The sequence below is a fragment of the Tripterygium wilfordii genome, chromosome 2 (genome assembly GCF_013401445.1).
Source record: "Tripterygium wilfordii isolate XIE 37 chromosome 2, ASM1340144v1, whole genome shotgun sequence".
NCBI classification, from domain to species: Eukaryota; Viridiplantae; Streptophyta; class Magnoliopsida; order Celastrales; family Celastraceae; genus Tripterygium; species Tripterygium wilfordii.
This window is the reverse complement of record NC_052233.1, coordinates 8,845,906-8,863,582: the sequence shown is the minus strand read 5'-3', so window position 1 is coordinate 8,863,582 and position 17,677 is coordinate 8,845,906. Positions and strand designations below refer to the sequence as shown.

The following is a 17,677-nucleotide window of genomic DNA, read 5'->3' as shown; positions in this document are numbered from 1 at the left end:
GTTGAGTGCGCGATGCTGGTTGATACTTGATACTATGGGGCTTCAGTTTTAAGTGAAGACATACTGTATTATATAGTTCGATATGGGTCAAAAATATTTGCAATCTGAAGGTTATCATTCCTGCTTTGGATCCTTCATCCTTCATTTTTTAGTCTGAAGGTTCTTTGATTTCTTACGGGCCTTGTGCTGGTGATTGCTCCATGTTTGAGATACATGTGTTCTTAGTCTTGTTCACATGTACTGCACAGGGAGCCACAAGGCCAACACATTACCAAGTTTTATTTGATGAGGTTGGCTTTTCTCCTGATGAGTTACCAAGAACTTGTGCATCATCTGTCCAATATGTAAGTGCAAATTTGCGAGAATTATTTTCTCTGATGGTATGCTTTCAAGCTGTGGTGCTGTTATGATTGAGACGTGGTTGATTGCAGGTACCAGAGGAGCACTACAGCGGTTTCTGTAGGTAAATCATAAATCTTTGTTCTTGTGTATTTTCATGAATAGCTTGCACTGATTTCATCTGATGTCCTTGTTCATGCTCTGTTCATTTTACACTGGGTGGATCAGTTTTTGAATCCTGACAAATTAAGTTTGTGTGCACAGTTGCACCGGTATGCTATGCTCACTTGGCTGCTACCCAGAGGGGTCAATTTATGAAGTTTGAAGATGCTTCAGAGACTTCCTCCAGCCATGGAGGGATGACTTCTGCTGGGGCTCATCCTGTTCCACAAATGCCCAAATTGCGTGATAATGTGTGCAGCTCCATGTTCTTCTGCTGAGGCTTTTGAGCTGTAAATGGCATGTAGAGTTTATATTTCCTTTTGGAAACTTGTGGGAAGAAATGGACATGTTTGATGTTGGATTTTGTTGGCACAAGGAAGTATTGTCGTTCTATTTATTGAAGGTTGCATAATTCTCTGCGTAACTTTAGGTTGATTTGCTTTACTTTATATGAAGCGTGATATTATAGTCACTTTTTTGTTTTGTGGTAGCGGTTCAACATTGTTTTGACATTTGGTCAGTACCTTACTTTGGTTTCTATATATGTTATCAATGAAACGCCCTTGGCAAGTGAACTGCCACCTTTCACGAGTTCAGACTACAGCCTCTGGTATCCAGCAAACATGCAAACTACATTGAAGTAAATATGGTACGACTCCAAATTGCTAATCGTCTGTTGTAATATTTACAAATTACGTTGTTCAGTGACGCCACCCACAAGACGATAAATAATCTTAAACCATAAATTAGTTAGTAACTTAATTGAACACATGTAAGTTAATTTTTTTTTTTTTTTTTTTTTGAAAGGCCCACAGGTCACACACACGCTAAGCCATGCCCGAGGGGCATGAAGGCCACCACTGCGGATGGGAAACTACCCAAATCCCAAACCCCCTGGTGAGAATAGAACCCTGGACCTCAAGGTCCTGGGCAGACAACCTGACCAACCAGACTATCTCCTATTCTCACATGTAAGTTAATTGAACACATGTAATTCCCATTTAACCATTTATTTATTTTTATATAGCGTACAATTCCCTTTTCACATAGAGTGCCTAGTGGGCCTAGCTAGTGGCTAGTAGGCCTGGCTAGGGCCTAGTCATGAAACGGTTACTCGACATATCAAAAACAGGAAGAGTGCATTGGACTGATTTAGTGATTCACGTCGACATATACTCTGTCTTCCTTAAGTTCGTTTTCTTCAAGCCATGCATCATTCGTCTTCGGCATTTTTGTCAAGAGAGGGAAAGAGCGGGCTGGGACAATTCAGTGATTCACACTGGCATATTTACTCTTTTTCGTCCTTAAGTTAGTCTTCGGCATCTTCGTCAAGAGAGATTCGATTTTCTCGGTTCTTGTATTTTTCTTGATCTTGAATTTGTGTCGGAGCTACTTCGCCCGAAGCACTAAATTGCTTTAATTTGACATATCAAAAACAGAGAGAGTGGGCTCCTTAAGTTCGTTTTCTTCAAGCCCTGCATCATTTGTCTTCGACATCTTCATCAAGAGAGGTTCGCTTCAAACCTTCTATTTTCTCGATTCTTGTATTTTTTTTGATCTTGAATTTGTGTCAGATTTGCTCACCCAAAGCATTGAATTGCTTTAATTTGACATATCAAAAACATAGAGAGAGCGCGCTCTTCCTTTTGTTCAAGTTCGTTTTCTTCAAGCCCTGCATCATTAGTCTTCGGCATCTTCGTCAAGAGTGGTTCGCTTCAAACCTTCTATTATTAAATATAGATATACATAAGTCGTTCACTTTTCCAATTCCTATCAAATGGTAAATGATACCATTCCTTCCAAAGTAGTATATGAAATTTTTACCGAATTAATATAACTTTTGGTCATGAAAAGTTAACCAAGTTGAACTCGGTTATTAAATTTTCAAGCGTTTCCAAGTCGAGAATCAAAAAAATAAAATTGTTCTAATCTAGTCACTTATTCAATTTTTAAAATTTCCCATCAATCAACATGACATAAAAGTCAACAACAATTGTCGATAAGGATTAAAAATCTCGCCAAAGAGACCATTCACACCAACATCATCTATCTTCTTTGTGTTCATCATCATAGTGCAACTTAATGTTTTTGAGCATAGTGCACGCTAGAGAGTCCATTGAAACCCGCTCCATAGACATACAAGAATTATACATTTTGTAGGATTATTAATGTTTTTGATTTCTTTCTTCACATTTCTGTTAATCTCTATGTTGTGTTGTGAAGTAATAATTGTGTTTTCACTTGGGCTTGTGAGGCATGCTTTGTGTCTTTCCAAGACAAGTTTTGTATTGACTTTCGCATTTGTAAACATGTAGTACTCTATTACTCTCATGTCCCAATTTATTTGTCATTCTTTAAAAATCCAACTTTTTAATGAGATATCATTTAATGTAATTCAACTATACAAAACAACTATGCTACTCCAAATTTGTAATAGTGATACTTTTTTTCTTGAAACAAAGATAATTAAAGTTATAAGGGTAATTTTGAAACACAACAATAAAATTGTTAATTAATGAAGAAAAATGACATTAGTTTTGGGACAGTCCAAAATAGAAAAAACGCAGTCCAAAATAGAAAGAACGCCTAAGAAAGCCTATACATGCCTAATACTATATTTCTTTTAAAATACTAGATATGATTAAATTATATTCACTTATCCAGTGATTATACATTGGATAACAAAATTATAGTAGCTTATACAAAGCTCCAAACGGAGCCTTTGGGTTCAATTCTTATCTAGACGAAAATGAAGAAAAAAAGAAGAACAGTCAAAACAAGTCTCACATATAAATAAAATAAAATAAAAACATTACATTTTTATCCATATGAAAATAAAGCAAAAAAAAAGAGTCAAAACAAGACTTGCATATAAATAAAATAAAATAAAATAAAATATTCCTGTCGAGCATTAAACCCCTACCAACAACATACTAACGACACGATCATATACGACTTTTAGAATAAACTAGGCATCAACCAAACAGGACATTCGAATGCAGAGCGTAAACGATCGCCAATGCAGTTTGGAAGAGGAAGCCGATCAATAGTAAATTCCTCCATATCGTAAACACCACTTTCATGTCCTCCATAGTTATCCCTATCCCATTGTTCAAAATTATCATCCGTAAAATAGATGCGATTGCCCACACAACCAGCAACCTCAGTCGAGGAAAGGCACATGGAGTAGCTGTCACCGATGAATAATGCCCTATCACCCAAGTCATATAATTCCGTCCATTCCTTGGTTTTAAAATCGAACTGATGAACATCAAAAGCATACGTCTCATAGTCAGAGTAATACCCATAATCATCGTCCTCATCCACAACTCGCACAACCATCAAAAGATCACCCATTGATTCCACCAAGTACAATTTATTGGCTGATTTAATGTCTGCAGGTGGAGGTGCAAAGATGATTGAATTTGGAGGTTTTGGTCCATCAAATTCACAAAGCAGTAGTGTTCCACATGAACCAAGGGCAAATATTTGACCATTACAGCAAGCTACGTCTTGGATGGTGCGGGAAGGACGACACCTATATTCGGATTCAACCTCCGTCCAGGTTTCGTCACCTGGTCTAGCTATGGCCAAATAGTTGCATCTACCATACAATGCAGCAACCAGAAGTTGTTGTCCGGAAAGGTTTGGCCTTTTTAAAACAAGTGCTTTATGAATGAAAGCCTCTCGATACCATTGTGGAGATGGATGGTACTTTGGCCGCTGGTGTTTGAAGGTGGAATGTGGTGGCAAACTGAACTTGGATCGAGATAAGGGGTTAACCAGATGTATCTGAAGATCGAGACCAAAGGCAACGATCCAACCATGATTAGATCCCCAAATTCGACATCCACGGAGCTCTGGAACATCGAGATCGTACCGTTTGTTCTTGTACAAGCTGAAGAATCCTCTACTACTTTTACTTTCGTCTTCTTCTTTGGTCTCTGGCAGCACCAACCATGGAAGCTGACGACCTGAAACCCAATTCTCCTCTTTGAGGGCAGCCAATCGCCACGACGAACAAACCCTGGAAACCACAGCCAAATCCTCTACTGTATCTATTCTTTTAACTATCTCTCCAATTACATCTGAGTGAAGCTCTGGAACTTCAGCCATGATAATCTCTCCCAAATATATCAAATTACGCCCGAAATAAATAAATAAAATTGTGAACAAAAAACAGATGAAACTAAAAAATTCCGTTCGGAGTGAACTGCTTTGCTTTGCTTTAATAGGAGAGAGAAGAACCAATCTTGCTAGGGTTCGAATTTCTAATACCAACAGATCTAGGATATGGAGTCTGTGACAGCAACTTCTTTCGGATACCGCGTGCAGAACTTACAAGTATAATCGTATTCGGGAAACATATTGCCACCTCCCAATAATATAAGTTTCTACACTACCCCCAATCATTCCCCAATTAATTTATTGAATTTCAATATTTTATTACTTTCCTCCATCCCATTTACCATTTTACTTGTTCATTTTTTTTTATTTTTATTTTGGACTGTCTAAAAATTAATGTAATTTTTATTCATTATTCATTAATTGTGTTAATTTATTCAAAAATTAGCCTTGTTACTCTAAAACATCAAACTTCAAGAAAAAAAGTTATTTTAAGTTAATAAGGATAAATTTGAAATAACATTCGATTGCATAATCATACTTGTATTTAAACCACTAAATCATTATAAGAAAATCAGGTAATCATGTCAATGTCAACTAAACGAAGTAATTATACCATTCACATATCCTATTGTGATACTAATTTTTGCTTCTATGTTCTACACCTCTACCTCAACATAAACGCATTATTATCACCATCCATCAAGTTTAGAAACAGCTCCCCTGAACACGAATGAATTGTTAAAATACGCCATTGCAAATTGTTTTAAAATAAGCCTAGAATCCAAGTCCAATAACAACAATCATATGAATTAAACGCTACTTAAGAAGCTGTTCATTGCTAACTCGACGGGGTTCGCTTGTTATTTCTTATTTCCCCATTTTCTTTATCATCGAGATGGCAAGGGGCCAAAAGATATCAAAACAATTGAAATACCAGCTCTAACATACATCAGATTCTCAAATTATCTTATATTCCACTTGTTACTCACTCATCAGCAGAATCAATAATCTATTAGAATGAAGAAACGAAACTGAATTTTAGACCATACTTGACGCAGACTAAAATTTGAATCTCTTAAATATCCACAAGATTGCTACAGCTTTTTTTTTCCTTCCATTTTTTCAAGCTTGTCATATGTACAAGTAACAATCTGGAGAAGGGAGTGAAGTAAGCACTGGTTACCTCCCCTAGCTTGTTGACAACTCCAAAAAGAAAAGATATTATCCTGGAGCCAGAAGGTGGTCTTGTGAAAAAGGCCAAATGCAAAAGGCAATAGCATAACCCTCAACACTCAGCAAACCTTGCAAAAGATAACCCCCACAAAATTTTACAATACAATGTACAAAAACCCACCTTTCTCTTTGCATCCAAAGCGAATAAAGACAGGTAACTCTCAACTCCAGTCGGTACAGATTCAAAATTGGGATGTCTCCACAAGGAAACAAGATCATCTTGCTACTGCCTTTCTTAAACAGATGTAGTCTTCTCTTTGGGGCGGAAGTCGTCCAAGCTACAGTATTTTTCTATGAGTAGGCTTTCCAATTCTGGATGTTTTTCCAAATGGCCACGTTCACCACGATAATGGTGGAACGCCCTGCAATTTTTATTAGCAATTAACTGCAATGGGTACTCAGTTGAAAGTTGAAACAGTAAAAAAAAAAATTTCGCAGAAGACAGTACAACGCTGATTTCTAATATTCTAAACAATTACGAGGGAGGGAAAGAGAGGGAGAGGGAGAGGGAGAGGGAGAGTGAGAGAAAAGCCATTACTAGTTATGGTCCCAAGTGCACATGTCATTCTAGTGGACATACATAGTAATTCAAAATTTCTGGAACAAGATGCTACTGCCATCCTGGACAATCTAGGAGAGAACTTTGCAGTTACTTCTCCACACCACACATTTGAAGTCTAGGAATGCTTCTGCAAATATGGATAAACTGTTTTTTTTTTTTTTTTTTTATAAGCATGGATAAACTGTTATAACTCTTCTTTTCATATTTATCACTGTAAATGTTTCAGCTTCACCTTATCATCACAAAGCTAAATACTTTCCTTTCCTCAATTAGTGAAACATCATTGCCTCAACATCTGGGTGTGTTTCTGTTTAACTCACAAAATTGGAGGAAGCCTGTCATCATAACTAGCAAGGCCTCCTTCTGTATTTAGATTGTTATGTTTTTCAGGAGAAGGATTAGAACAAAGGAACATTCTCCAGAAGAGTCAAACTGGCACTTCACGTTTACCTGGTCATCTGGTGTCTTGAAACCTCTCAGCTCGTGGGGGCAGTCAAGAATGAAATGTCTGAGAAAGGATGGAAGGAAGGGAAGAACATATATACAAGACATTCTCATCTGGAATGGCAGAACTTGAAAAAAAGGTAGAAAAACCAAAAAGAGAACCATATTGCGAAGTCAATAGAATGATAGTCACTAGGAAGATTTATCATCCACGCAGATCATGTCGTAATAGAAAATGATGACCACTGTGATGTGGGAAGACCTGGAAGGTTAGGATAGTCCCGGGAAGACACTTGATTGGGGGTAGCAGATGCCTTTCAACGCTCCAAATAACAATAAATACTCTGACCATAGATTAAAGACTTTTTTGACTTGAAGACAACGTGTCATTTCTAAAAGAACCCTTTATTATTATTATTATTTTAAAGCATTATTATGCTCCTGCATCACACTGATAGAGGCTTTCAAAATGCCACACTTAGCCCTGGTCAGTAAGAACGTGGTTGTAAACAATGACCAAATGTGATGCCCCATATATTTATCAAGCTAACCATTTGTTATCTCTATGGATTAGATATAAAGAAATTCACGTGAACTTTAAATTATGGAGTCTAAAAGCAATCAAATTAATCATAAACAAGTGAGAAATCCAATAAATTGCCACATAAGCATCCACGGCTAAGACATTAAGATACAAAATTAATTTAAACGCTTGTAATTAAAAAGAAAAGGAAGAAAGTGGTACCAGTATTTTTCAAGACCATAGATATTGCCTTTATGGTAGAAGTCAAGTGTGAGCTGTTCAAAGTCTTTGTAGATGTCCTCTCTGAATTCCTTCTCCAATCCATAACTGAAACAGAAGGAAAAAGGCAAAATATCAACTTGGAATTATTCAAATAGTAATTAAACAAGCTTGGAATGGTAAAAAGTTATTGGGAAAAAAATAAAATGCCTATAAAAACTTAAAAGGTGGCATCACATATACAATACGAGCACCAAAAAAACCCCACCACCCCCTACAACTTGAAAATAACAAAACAAACAATAAAAAGAAGATGTGGTAGAAAGGCTACTTATCTGGTGATACCTATAGAATCTGAAGAGGCACTCTATCCCATAATTATAGTTAACAGCAGCATCTTCCAAAGCACATTTTTGGAACTCATTATACATTGAAGGGACAAACATGTCTCTAAGAAAATATGACCAAAACCTATACAGCGAGTTCATTTCCTGCACCCAAAGCAAGCAAGCAAACTTCACTAAGATTGGCTATTAAACCAGAATATCTAGGTGTAATATTATCCACGTGAAAATATGAAAAGTTGAACGAGGAATCAAATTAAGAAACATATGCGTTTCGCACAACCTCACATAAGAGAAAGGAAATTGAGAAGTGCATTGGCTACTTTAGAAGAGAATAAATCACACAATTATCAGTTTCAAAAAAAGTCATGAAGCATTGAAAATTTGAAATGCAACATAAACATGAGCCTAATCAGGAATCCTTGTTTCACGGTAAGAGACGGGAAATCTTTTCCATATATAAAGATTGATAAATGAGTGGGTTAAAGTGAAAGTAACAGTACAAGAAAAACACCTTGTGCCAGTGTGACCACCTAAAAGCCAGTACGGAATTTTCACCAAGAGATTAAAGAAAGAAAATAATTAGAGCAGAAGAAAATGGAAGTAATTGATAAAAAATTCTAAAATAAAATGATTAAATAATGAGCAATTCAGGACTTCTTTGATCTGCTAGTGTTTTAAGAACAGTATTCAGGGCAAAATCGACCTCACTGCAACCAATTCCCAGCTTCTTTCTATCACTTAGGCAGCGCTTATGAAACTTCAGGTACCTAAAGGAAAGAGCAACAAAAGTGAACCAAGTTAACTTTGAGGTAGTATAACCGATTTCCTCCATGTATCTTATGGTACTAACAGGCAAAGAAACTGGTTTGAGACACTACACGCATGCACATGCATATGCGCACACTTTCATGAATGCACCACATAACCACAGAAAAAAAAAACTCACTACCCCCTTACTTCTGCTGTTTAAAACCATTCTCTTCCAGCAGCTGGTGGCTTGGATGCTGAAATGGAGGCAATGACTTTGGCACAGAACCCACAGGTGGACTACTGCCAGAAAGATTACCACGTGGTGAAACACTCAACTTGGAGATCCTAGGGCTGTAAAATTGAAATTAAGCCATTTCAGCCCATTAAATATCTTAAGGAACAAGTCAAACAGCTCCGATACCAATATCCTCTCTCCATTCCATGATAACTTAATTGTCTTTGGTTGATAAAGATAAAAAAATACTTAAGGAAAACAAACATATCAATAGCAACTGACCCATGATTTTCAGGAGGAGTAGAACCAAAGAAAAATCCAATTGAATTACTCGGCGGACTTTCCGATATGACTCCAAGAGAATTACGGCCAGCACCATGATTCCTAAAATTGCTGGAGAAGAACCGCTGCTTATGGGATGACTGCTGCTTGTTAAAACCTTTATTATTGTGCTTTCTTCGTGTACTTGCACTTCCAGACTCATCATGGCCACTGCTTCCAACAGCATTGTCACTAGCCTTAAAATTTGGTGTGCCCAAAGTAGTGCTACTAAAAGATCTCGAGTTTCCATCTCTGTTCTCATGAGAAAAGTTGGTCTTTCTACTACGATTAGATCGCTTAGATTTAAGCTCCTGCCATAACATAGTTGGAGAGTAAAGAGTGATTACACACACTAAGCAACTCTGGAAGAAAAAATAAAATTGGGGAGAGACACAGAAAGGGAATATTTGATGCCCAACCTGCTCATAGAAGTAAAGACCATCATTAATTTCAGAAGCATGCTCATTTGAAATGGAATTTGATTCTTTACCACTAACTTTAGATCTTCCACCCGTTCCTGTGTTCTGTATAGCGAAGGAATGCCATAAGTCATACAGATGCCAACAAATTAAAACTCCAATGGACATAAGAGAGACTAGACCAAACAAGCAACATATACATATCCATTAGATAATACTAGGAAAGTTTTCAGAAGTAAATTTGAAATATTTCTCATTTGAAACCAACATATGAAAATGCTTATGGATTCTTTATTTCCCTGGAAAAGGAAAAAATATCTATTAACAACAGTTTTTTTAATGCTTTAGGAGATTATCAATAGTCAAACATTCCGCTGTGCAGCCTCCCAAATGGGGAAGCGTAGTTCTTGGTGGGACTTTCGAAGTCATGCACTTAGGAATTACTATCTTTCACCCAGGCCTGTGCATGTTTGTGAAGAAGAGGGAATACATACACATATATATATAGACTAAGAAAAAGGACTTCACTTGAATGAAGATACAATGTCAAGAGATTGAAAACATATACATAGAAAGTAAGACTTTAAGTGATGGTACATTATTGACAAGTGTTTAATAAGAGGCTACAGAACAATACCTGGGTGACAATTACAAGTTTCTGAACATATTGATCATTAGCTATCTCATCTTCATCATCAATCCTGGGCAGAAATTCAATTCAGAGACTTACAATAATAACTAAAAAGTGCAAAACGAAACTAGTTAAGCAGTCAGCAATGCGGTACATAATTGGCATCTCATTGTTACAGAACTTAAAACAATGTTCATCAATAGGATTGGATCTAGAAATGAGTTACACCAAAAAAGTCGTATAGATTGGAATCCCTCCTCCCAATCCCCCAAAAAAAAAAACAACACATGTAAACTAAGTCCAATTCACAAACAAACTAGCATACTGAAACAATTTGAAGCCCACTATGAGAAGGCAAAGGACTGCTGCCACTGCAAATATACCAGCAAATCACTTCGTATGGAAATGCCTCAATGAAATGGATTAGAAAAGCAATGACAGTGGCACTAATAAACATTTTAACAAAAAAGACATAAAAAAGCATGTGCATCTCTGGTCAACATTTGTAGTTAATACAGAAGTCAACAACAAATTCCAAGTAATATTAAGAGAGAAACAAAACACAAACAAGAAACTACAATAACACAAAAACTATAATGGTGGAAATATAGCAACTACAAATATATTCATTACCTTCTAACAGGACAGTAGCCATTATTCTTCAGACTTCTATGCTCAAGCTCAAGCTCTTCATCAAACATAAAAGTGTTTGCAAAATCACTAGAAAGGTTGGAAATGCTCTGTGCCACGGCCTCTGATGATACAGCCATGCCTTCTGTCATGTTATCATTTGCAGGATCAGTTCCATGTGAATAGCATAGGTATAGGATATTACCATCGATGACAGGATTTGAAGACTTCATCATTGAGTCTGAGTTTAACTTTTCACCTGAACCCCCATTTCCCGCCATGAATGCTTGCTTTGCATCATCAGCTGAAGCACACTCGCTGTCCCGTCCCGAATCTGTGGCCACCAAGGTATCCCTATTTGTGGATCTGTGCCCCAGCAGACAACCAATGCCAGATGTGATGTCAACATTCTCCACAGGGGTGCCCCTATCATTATCTTGATTGGCATCAGTATCCCCAGAAGAGTGAGTAGCATGCTCTCCATGTTGATCCTGAGAAGTTTGATCTTTCAACGGCGATGCAGGAACATAAGTTTGAGTCAACTTTGACCAGTCATCACGTTTCCGTACTTTATCACCCTATTGACATAACACCAACTCCATTGAAGGAAAGACCATTTGGAGGCAGGGGAAAAAAGAGAGGATCAGGAAGGCACCGTAATTTGAAATATAATCAACAACTTGAATCCTTCTACTATTGATGCAATCCTAGAAAAGCTGCGTTATCAAATGCACATAACATGTATTTTGGTTACGAGAAGACGTTCTTGAAACGGTGGCTTCCTAACTAACTTATTAAACAAAATACCCCTTAAATTTTATACTCCTATTATACGAACAAAATCTTGCTCCTATGGGTAATGCATCTCACTAAAAGTCAGCTCAGTTACATAAAAAGCCTCATATGATAGTTCATTACATATTAGCAAAGTTTGGCAAATACACTAATTCAGATTCCTGTTAAGGTCTCAGAATTTTTTAAAAATGATGATAGTTATAGTGATAATCATTTGTACCGTAAAGATTAATAACTGCTTTGCACAAAGCTTCCGCAGTGGAGGGGGATCGGCAAGACATATGCATCCCCGCATTCAGGGGCGGAGCTAGGAATTCATGTGAGGAGGGGCCTCAAGGTTGACGGTTGCCCCCGGAATTTTTTTAGGGCTATTTAATGAAAAATTACCCAATTTCTCATTGATTATAGCAAAAACAAAAGTATCACTGAATGTATGAAAACCGTGTACTTACAAGAAAAGCATAACTACCACACAGTCCACATTCTACACATGATATTTTGTTATCCATATCAGAACTCGACCTTTTAGTCATATATTTGTCCATATCTGTTTAAAATATTGAAAATTTGCAACAATATACTCAAATTATATAACAAGTATGGAGTGTGGACTAAATATATGGTATACTTTGTATTAATAAAATATATATTAAATAGTCTTTTTTTAATAAATATATTAAACAGTCTTAAGTATAAGTAACAAATGAAATTAAAACGTTCTCTCAAAAAAGAAATGAAAAACTAAAAATGAATTTTGAATACCTTATTTTTTATTGATAAGAGAGATAATCTTTTTTAAAAAAGATATGTATCAAAAAAACAAAACATCACTTCTTGGAAGACTCGAACTCACGTCCTTGAGAAGAAACTGGGACAGCTACTACCATTATAATATCAAGCAAATCTGTAATGAATGTAGACTATTATGTATATAAAGTAAAAACTTTTCAAAATCCAGGGGGGTCCTGGTCCCTCTGTAGCTCTACCTCTGCCCGCAGTGCAGAGAGGGGGGCTATTTTCAAGATCACCTGTCAAAATATGGTGAAAGAAAAAAAAAATTCTATTCCCAAAGATGCATAAACTTATCAATTTATCTCCAAGGGATAGAGGTGTAAAGTTCAGCTTTCAAAAGACTAGGGACCTCCACCAGTCCACCGAAATCAATCCATAAAAAAGTATGGAAAAGAGCATAAACAGAGTGTTTTCACTCTGCTGCTAACAATACAAAAAATTATTCCATCACAGCATTTCACTGTTCTTCTTCTCTTTTCTAAAGAAAAGCACATTGCATCGAGTTACTTTTCAGAAACAAGCATATAGAAAGGTATATATGACCGACATTAAGTGAAAGGGGGACATTTCAGCAATTATGGCGAACGATGATGTGCCCCTCCAACTCAACATTTTGGACAAACAAAAGCTCTTATTTCTTTGGTGGTAAGTGCAGTCACATACTTACACATCACTATGAGATGGAAATGTGTAATTAAGCTCTATAGCTACAAACACCAATTAAAAAGAGAATTGAGACTGAAACCAAGCTTCCATACAATGGCCCAAAAAGTCAAAGAGCGTCACACCAAGAGAATAAATCTAACCTGCACTTCTACCACGCTAGAACTCTTCAGTGCATCAAGAATAAGTGAAATGTCGGTAGTCATCCTCTTAACCTATGACCCAAAATGTTAAACATGAGTTATAAATCATACTTCGAGCTGCAAAGAAATGAAGCAGCAAGCGTGAAAGAATCAGCAGTTGGTGGTGGCACTAGTATGTACTTCGTGGCAGTCTAGCATAAAATGACACGTACCCTGTTAAAGTTGGCAATGGATGAAATTGGAACCCACCCTCCATCATCCATCAAAGATATTAAATAATGGTCATTAGGCAGATTTTTATCACTGCCAAAAAGAATTCATGTTGTCAACCGGAAATAAACAGCAGTTCATATACTACAGAGAGATCAAACAGAATTAAAGATAAGTAACAAAAATATTATACGGCTAATTAAACGTAAACACAACATCGGAAGGTGAAAATCTGTAAATAAACAAACCAAAATAAGAGAAATGGCTGGAAAATGGTGATAACGTAAACAATTTCCAGAAACTCAGAATCAGCCATGAAAATATTAAACATCCATAATCCATATTCCACATCACAAGTGCTCCCAATCGGTATCAACAATCCAGATGTTATATTATCAATTCTACAATCATGGATGCCCTCACTCCTCATGCAGCCTATATTAAGAATACTTGTGCATCAATGATGATAAGTGTCGGATACGAATGATGGATCAAAATATAAAAACTTGCAGAAAAGTAAATCAACAAGTTACACCAAAGTGGAACTCGCACTTATAGGAATAATGTAGGGTTCAAGCTTTTACTCTCTCGTTCTCTCCAACAAGCCTTGAACCATCAAAATTATGTAAAAGAAAGAAGTAATGAATAATCTCTTCCAAGGCTGCTTACCTGAAATAGTATTCAATTTGTTTTACTATATTAGCCCTCAGAGCAAGTGTCTCCTGGGAAAGCATGGGAGCTCCAGGATCCATAGGATATGGAACAACGTGAGGAGGATGAGATCCCCTAGCAGAGCCCGAAGGAGAAACTGGAAGATAACATACTGGTGCCCCTGTATAATAGATAAAAACCATCATGGACACTCCTCAATTTAAGCAGTAACTGAGGTCAAAGTATGGATTGGAGACAGCAAAGAAACAGTAGCATTTAAACATCAATTGCCCACCTTGACAGATATAAAAAAAAAAATCATAGCACACACACACAGGAGAAGACAATCAAGAATGTAACAAATAATAAAATACAAGTTGGTATCTTAAATGAAAGCATCCCGACACTAAATCTAAAAACTTACCAGGGAATCCAGGACCAACCATAAAACCAGGAGCAGGACCATACAAAACAGGTCCCATGAAAGCCCTTGGTCCCATACCCTGCACCATGTTGTCTCTCGGATTAAAAGCTCTTTGAGGATGCCAGGCATGATTCATTGGACCAACAGATTCTGGCATATTAGGTCTTCTGTTTGAAAAATTCACAGCATAACCACTGGGATCACCTCGTGACGGAGGCTGAACATTAACAGGTGGAGTGAAAGCTTGCATTGGGGGAGCTTCACTTCCAGATTTTACCGAAGGCATTTTGACACTTGGATATGGCCCAGGGGAAGGGTGATAAGCATAACCAGAAACAGGAATGTGTGGTGGAGGTAACATATGATGGAAAACAGGTGCCATCATTGGCTGATGGTAAGGTAAGGATACAGGTAAAGGAGGCCCACCATTTGTGTTATGCTTAGAACCTGATTTCTGATGTCTAGATGAAGAATATTTATGTGAAGAATTAGTGTTTCCAGAGCCATATGACTTCTGCTGTCCAACTGATCCCTGTAAAAATCCCACACAAATTTTGGTTAATACCAAAATTTGCTACATCCACACTCGTGTTTATATTGATTGAACCAACAAAAACGTAAAAATATAATGAGAAATAAAACCTTAACAACCATGTTGCACAGGGGAAGAAACGATGACAACATTTGTCAACATTCTAACATAAAAAATGATGATAAAGGAAAACCTAAACTAATCCATAAAAATAAACTTTGTTTGATTAAACAGACACGGGTAGTTATAAAATCCCCTAGAAATCTCGAGATTTTAAGGCATCGACGACTACAAGTAAGAAGGCAGCTTCAAGCTTGCCATCTTCAGTTAGATTTTATCAGGGCCAACAGAAGTAAATGATCACCACAAGCACATACAAATTAAGACATACCAGCTTCAAATCATAAACTTCCCAAATTCTCTGCATCTAATAAGACAAGATTTCATCGAAGCTGAGACATAATATTCAATAATTAAACATCAATAACACTACTGCATTAAGAGAATAAAACCGAATCGGACTAGCCTGCTGGGGAGCTGGAGCTGGGTATGGAGCTGAAGATGGAGCAGTAGCAGGGTCGTCGGGTAGCATCTCCGCAGCAGGATTCGAATTCTTGGGACGAGTTTGTTGCGCGTCAGAGAGTGCGGGCCAAGACTCTGCGCCCATAACGGGAGCATCAGCAGAGTTGGCGTCAGGCGTCTTCCACGGGGACTTAGGCCCACCACTAACCTCCTTGTGATCATCCCCACTCTCATTCCCCGCCATTACCATAATCATAGAAAGCCGATCTCACCAATTCCTATCACAAACTTCAACAACGATGGATGAATACACTCCAAGGCAACTTCAAGAGCCAGCTAGGAGTGATCAAAGGTGAAATCAGAGTGTAAAGTAGGTTTACCTACTCTTGGTACAAGTGATCAAGGGAGAGTGAAGAGTTGATGATTTGGATGTATTCAATAAATACAGTGCAGGTATGACTCTATAGAGAGAAGGGGAGAGATTAAGGTTTATCGGAATAAGGGTTCCGAGCTGAAGGTTCTTTAGGGGCGAGAGAAGATAATGGACAAAATAACAGTTGCAGTTGCAGAAGCCGAACAGGAGAAAAGGCGGAGCAGCGAAGAGCGTCCAATGTTTTCAGTGGTTGATGTGAGGTTTTTGCTTTTTACAAGTAATGAGAGTTGCAATGATGTCAGAGAGACTATAGTTTGTACAACAGTTTACTCGCTAAAAAACCCTAGCATGTAGTTAGCGCACACAATTTCAGAAGTTGGGCTTGGGCCTGTCCAAAGGCCCAGTCAAGCTAATCACTGGAAGTAGGTTTGGGCCTTTCAACTGACTATGTCAAGTTGTCGACATCACTTGAAGTTATTGTCGACATAAGCCCAAACCCACTTGAAACTTGAAAGGCACACACTTTGCAGTTTGGGCTTTTTTCGGCCCATTATAACTATAGTTGACATTAACACAACAAAAAAATTGTGAGGTTGTTGTCAACTAAGAATAATTGTCAAAGGCTGACGTTGCCATTCAGCATTTTCTCTCTCTGATTCGAGTAGTTTGCAATTCCTCCCTGACCCTGTATTCCCACAAGGCTACAACTCTTTTTGACTAACAATGGGCCAAGATAAGCCCAAACTTTAAAAAATAATTAATAGATGTTCCAACTTTAGATGGGTCGGATGCCTGTTTCGGCGAAAGAGGGAATGACCAGGATAGGATACCCAGTGGACTGCTATAGAATTGACAAATAAATGGCACATTGCATCCTAACTTGCTATCAACCTCCTTTGTGAATGTCTCACCCAAAAAAAGAAACTTAGAGTGCGTTTGGTAGAGAGTACGGTTGTCAGTGTATATGCTAGGGTATACTCTGTTAATATATGTATACAAATTAGGTATTTGATAAAACTATAAAATATGTTATTTTAGACATAGAGTATATATTGTCAAATTACTTATAAAGACATTAAACATATTTAACAAAATGATCATATTTAAAACGACTTATGTTTCAAGATCAAGTTTTTATCATTGTATGTTTCAGACCTAACCCAATTATTTTAAGAGGATATGCATCGATCGATAATCTTGCTAAAAGATATCGGGTCATCGGGTCCCAGAACTGAGTTTCGAATTACCGGATTACCCAGTACTCTTAACAGGGCCCAACCCACAAGGGTGTTCTAAATCTTCTGATGCTTATCCTCATGTCTTTTCTTGTGCTTGGCACATTTTTATTTTTTTTTCCTGTAGTTGCAATAAAGACGACGACTACTTATAAGTTACAACTTCCACATAAAATTATAAATACACTTGTCTATTTATAAAGGACAAACAATCATTACTCATAAACATGACTTGAAAGAAAAAAAAAATACAACTTCTAATTTTATTAGTGTAATTTGTGCCCACTTGAAATAGCCCGTTTCACATCTTCTTCAGTCAAACATTAACCAAGGTTAAATTACCCAACTTAAACTCAACACAGCAAGATTAACCCGACTTTGAAACCCAGAACCT

The 17,677-nt window shown here is 37.2% G+C and overlaps 2 protein-coding genes and 1 long non-coding RNA gene across 5 annotated transcripts; 1 reads left to right on the top strand and 2 right to left on the bottom strand.

Moving 5' to 3' along the window:
• The first annotated feature begins 322 nt into the window (after positions 1 to 322).
• On the top strand, positions 323 to 985 carry LOC119983046. Its single transcript, XR_005464543.1, has 2 exons — positions 323 to 463; positions 604 to 985. It is a non-coding gene; the product is annotated as an uncharacterized LOC119983046 (long non-coding RNA).
• Positions 986 to 3,277: 2,292 nt separating this feature from the next.
• Positions 3,278 to 4,857, bottom strand: LOC119980556 (putative F-box protein At5g55150). Its single transcript, XM_038823303.1, has one exon. The coding sequence runs from the start codon at positions 4,615 to 4,617 to the stop codon at positions 3,460 to 3,462; it is 1,158 nt and encodes a 385-aa protein (XP_038679231.1). The 5' UTR covers positions 4,618 to 4,857; the 3' UTR covers positions 3,278 to 3,459.
• A 726-nt stretch (positions 4,858 to 5,583) lies between these two features.
• Positions 5,584 to 16,355, bottom strand: LOC120012861 (la-related protein 1A-like). 3 transcript variants are annotated; one of them, XM_038864400.1, is made up of 15 exons: positions 15,680 to 16,355; positions 14,622 to 15,153; positions 14,216 to 14,378; positions 13,549 to 13,639; positions 13,337 to 13,408; positions 11,203 to 11,521; positions 10,947 to 11,088; positions 10,320 to 10,383; positions 9,683 to 9,787; positions 9,225 to 9,574; positions 8,915 to 9,058; positions 8,661 to 8,724; positions 7,956 to 8,101; positions 7,614 to 7,718; positions 5,584 to 6,224 (listed from the first exon to the last, which is right to left on the bottom strand). In XM_038864400.1, exons 1-15 carry the CDS (start codon positions 15,929 to 15,931, stop codon positions 6,098 to 6,100), a joined length of 2,676 nt encoding a protein of 891 aa, XP_038720328.1. In that variant the 5' UTR covers positions 15,932 to 16,355; the 3' UTR covers positions 5,584 to 6,097. The 3 variants fall into 3 exon arrangements, with proteins under 3 accessions (XP_038720328.1, XP_038720340.1, XP_038720336.1); XM_038864412.1 differs by having other exon boundaries at positions 8,915 to 9,004; XM_038864408.1 differs by having other exon boundaries at positions 10,947 to 11,085.
• Between the last annotated feature and the right edge of the window lie 1,322 nt (positions 16,356 to 17,677).

Excerpts from the sequence above, each read along its gene's own strand:
- LOC119980556 (XM_038823303.1), bottom strand. The coding sequence starts at position 4,617 with ATGGCTGAAGTTCCAGAGCTTCACTCAGATGTAATTGGAGAGATAGTT.
- LOC120012861 (XM_038864400.1), bottom strand. The coding sequence starts at position 15,931 with ATGATTATGGTAATGGCGGGGAATGAGAGTGGGGATGATCACAAGGAG. Across the intron at positions 8,102-8,660 it reads TGGGAATTGGTTGCAGTGAG|GAAATGAACTCGCTGTATAG; the intron begins GTCGATTTTGCC and ends CTTTGGGTGCAG. Across the intron at positions 6,225-7,613 it reads TATGGTCTTGAAAAATACTG|GGCGTTCCACCATTATCGTG; the intron begins GTACCACTTTCT and ends TAAAAATTGCAG.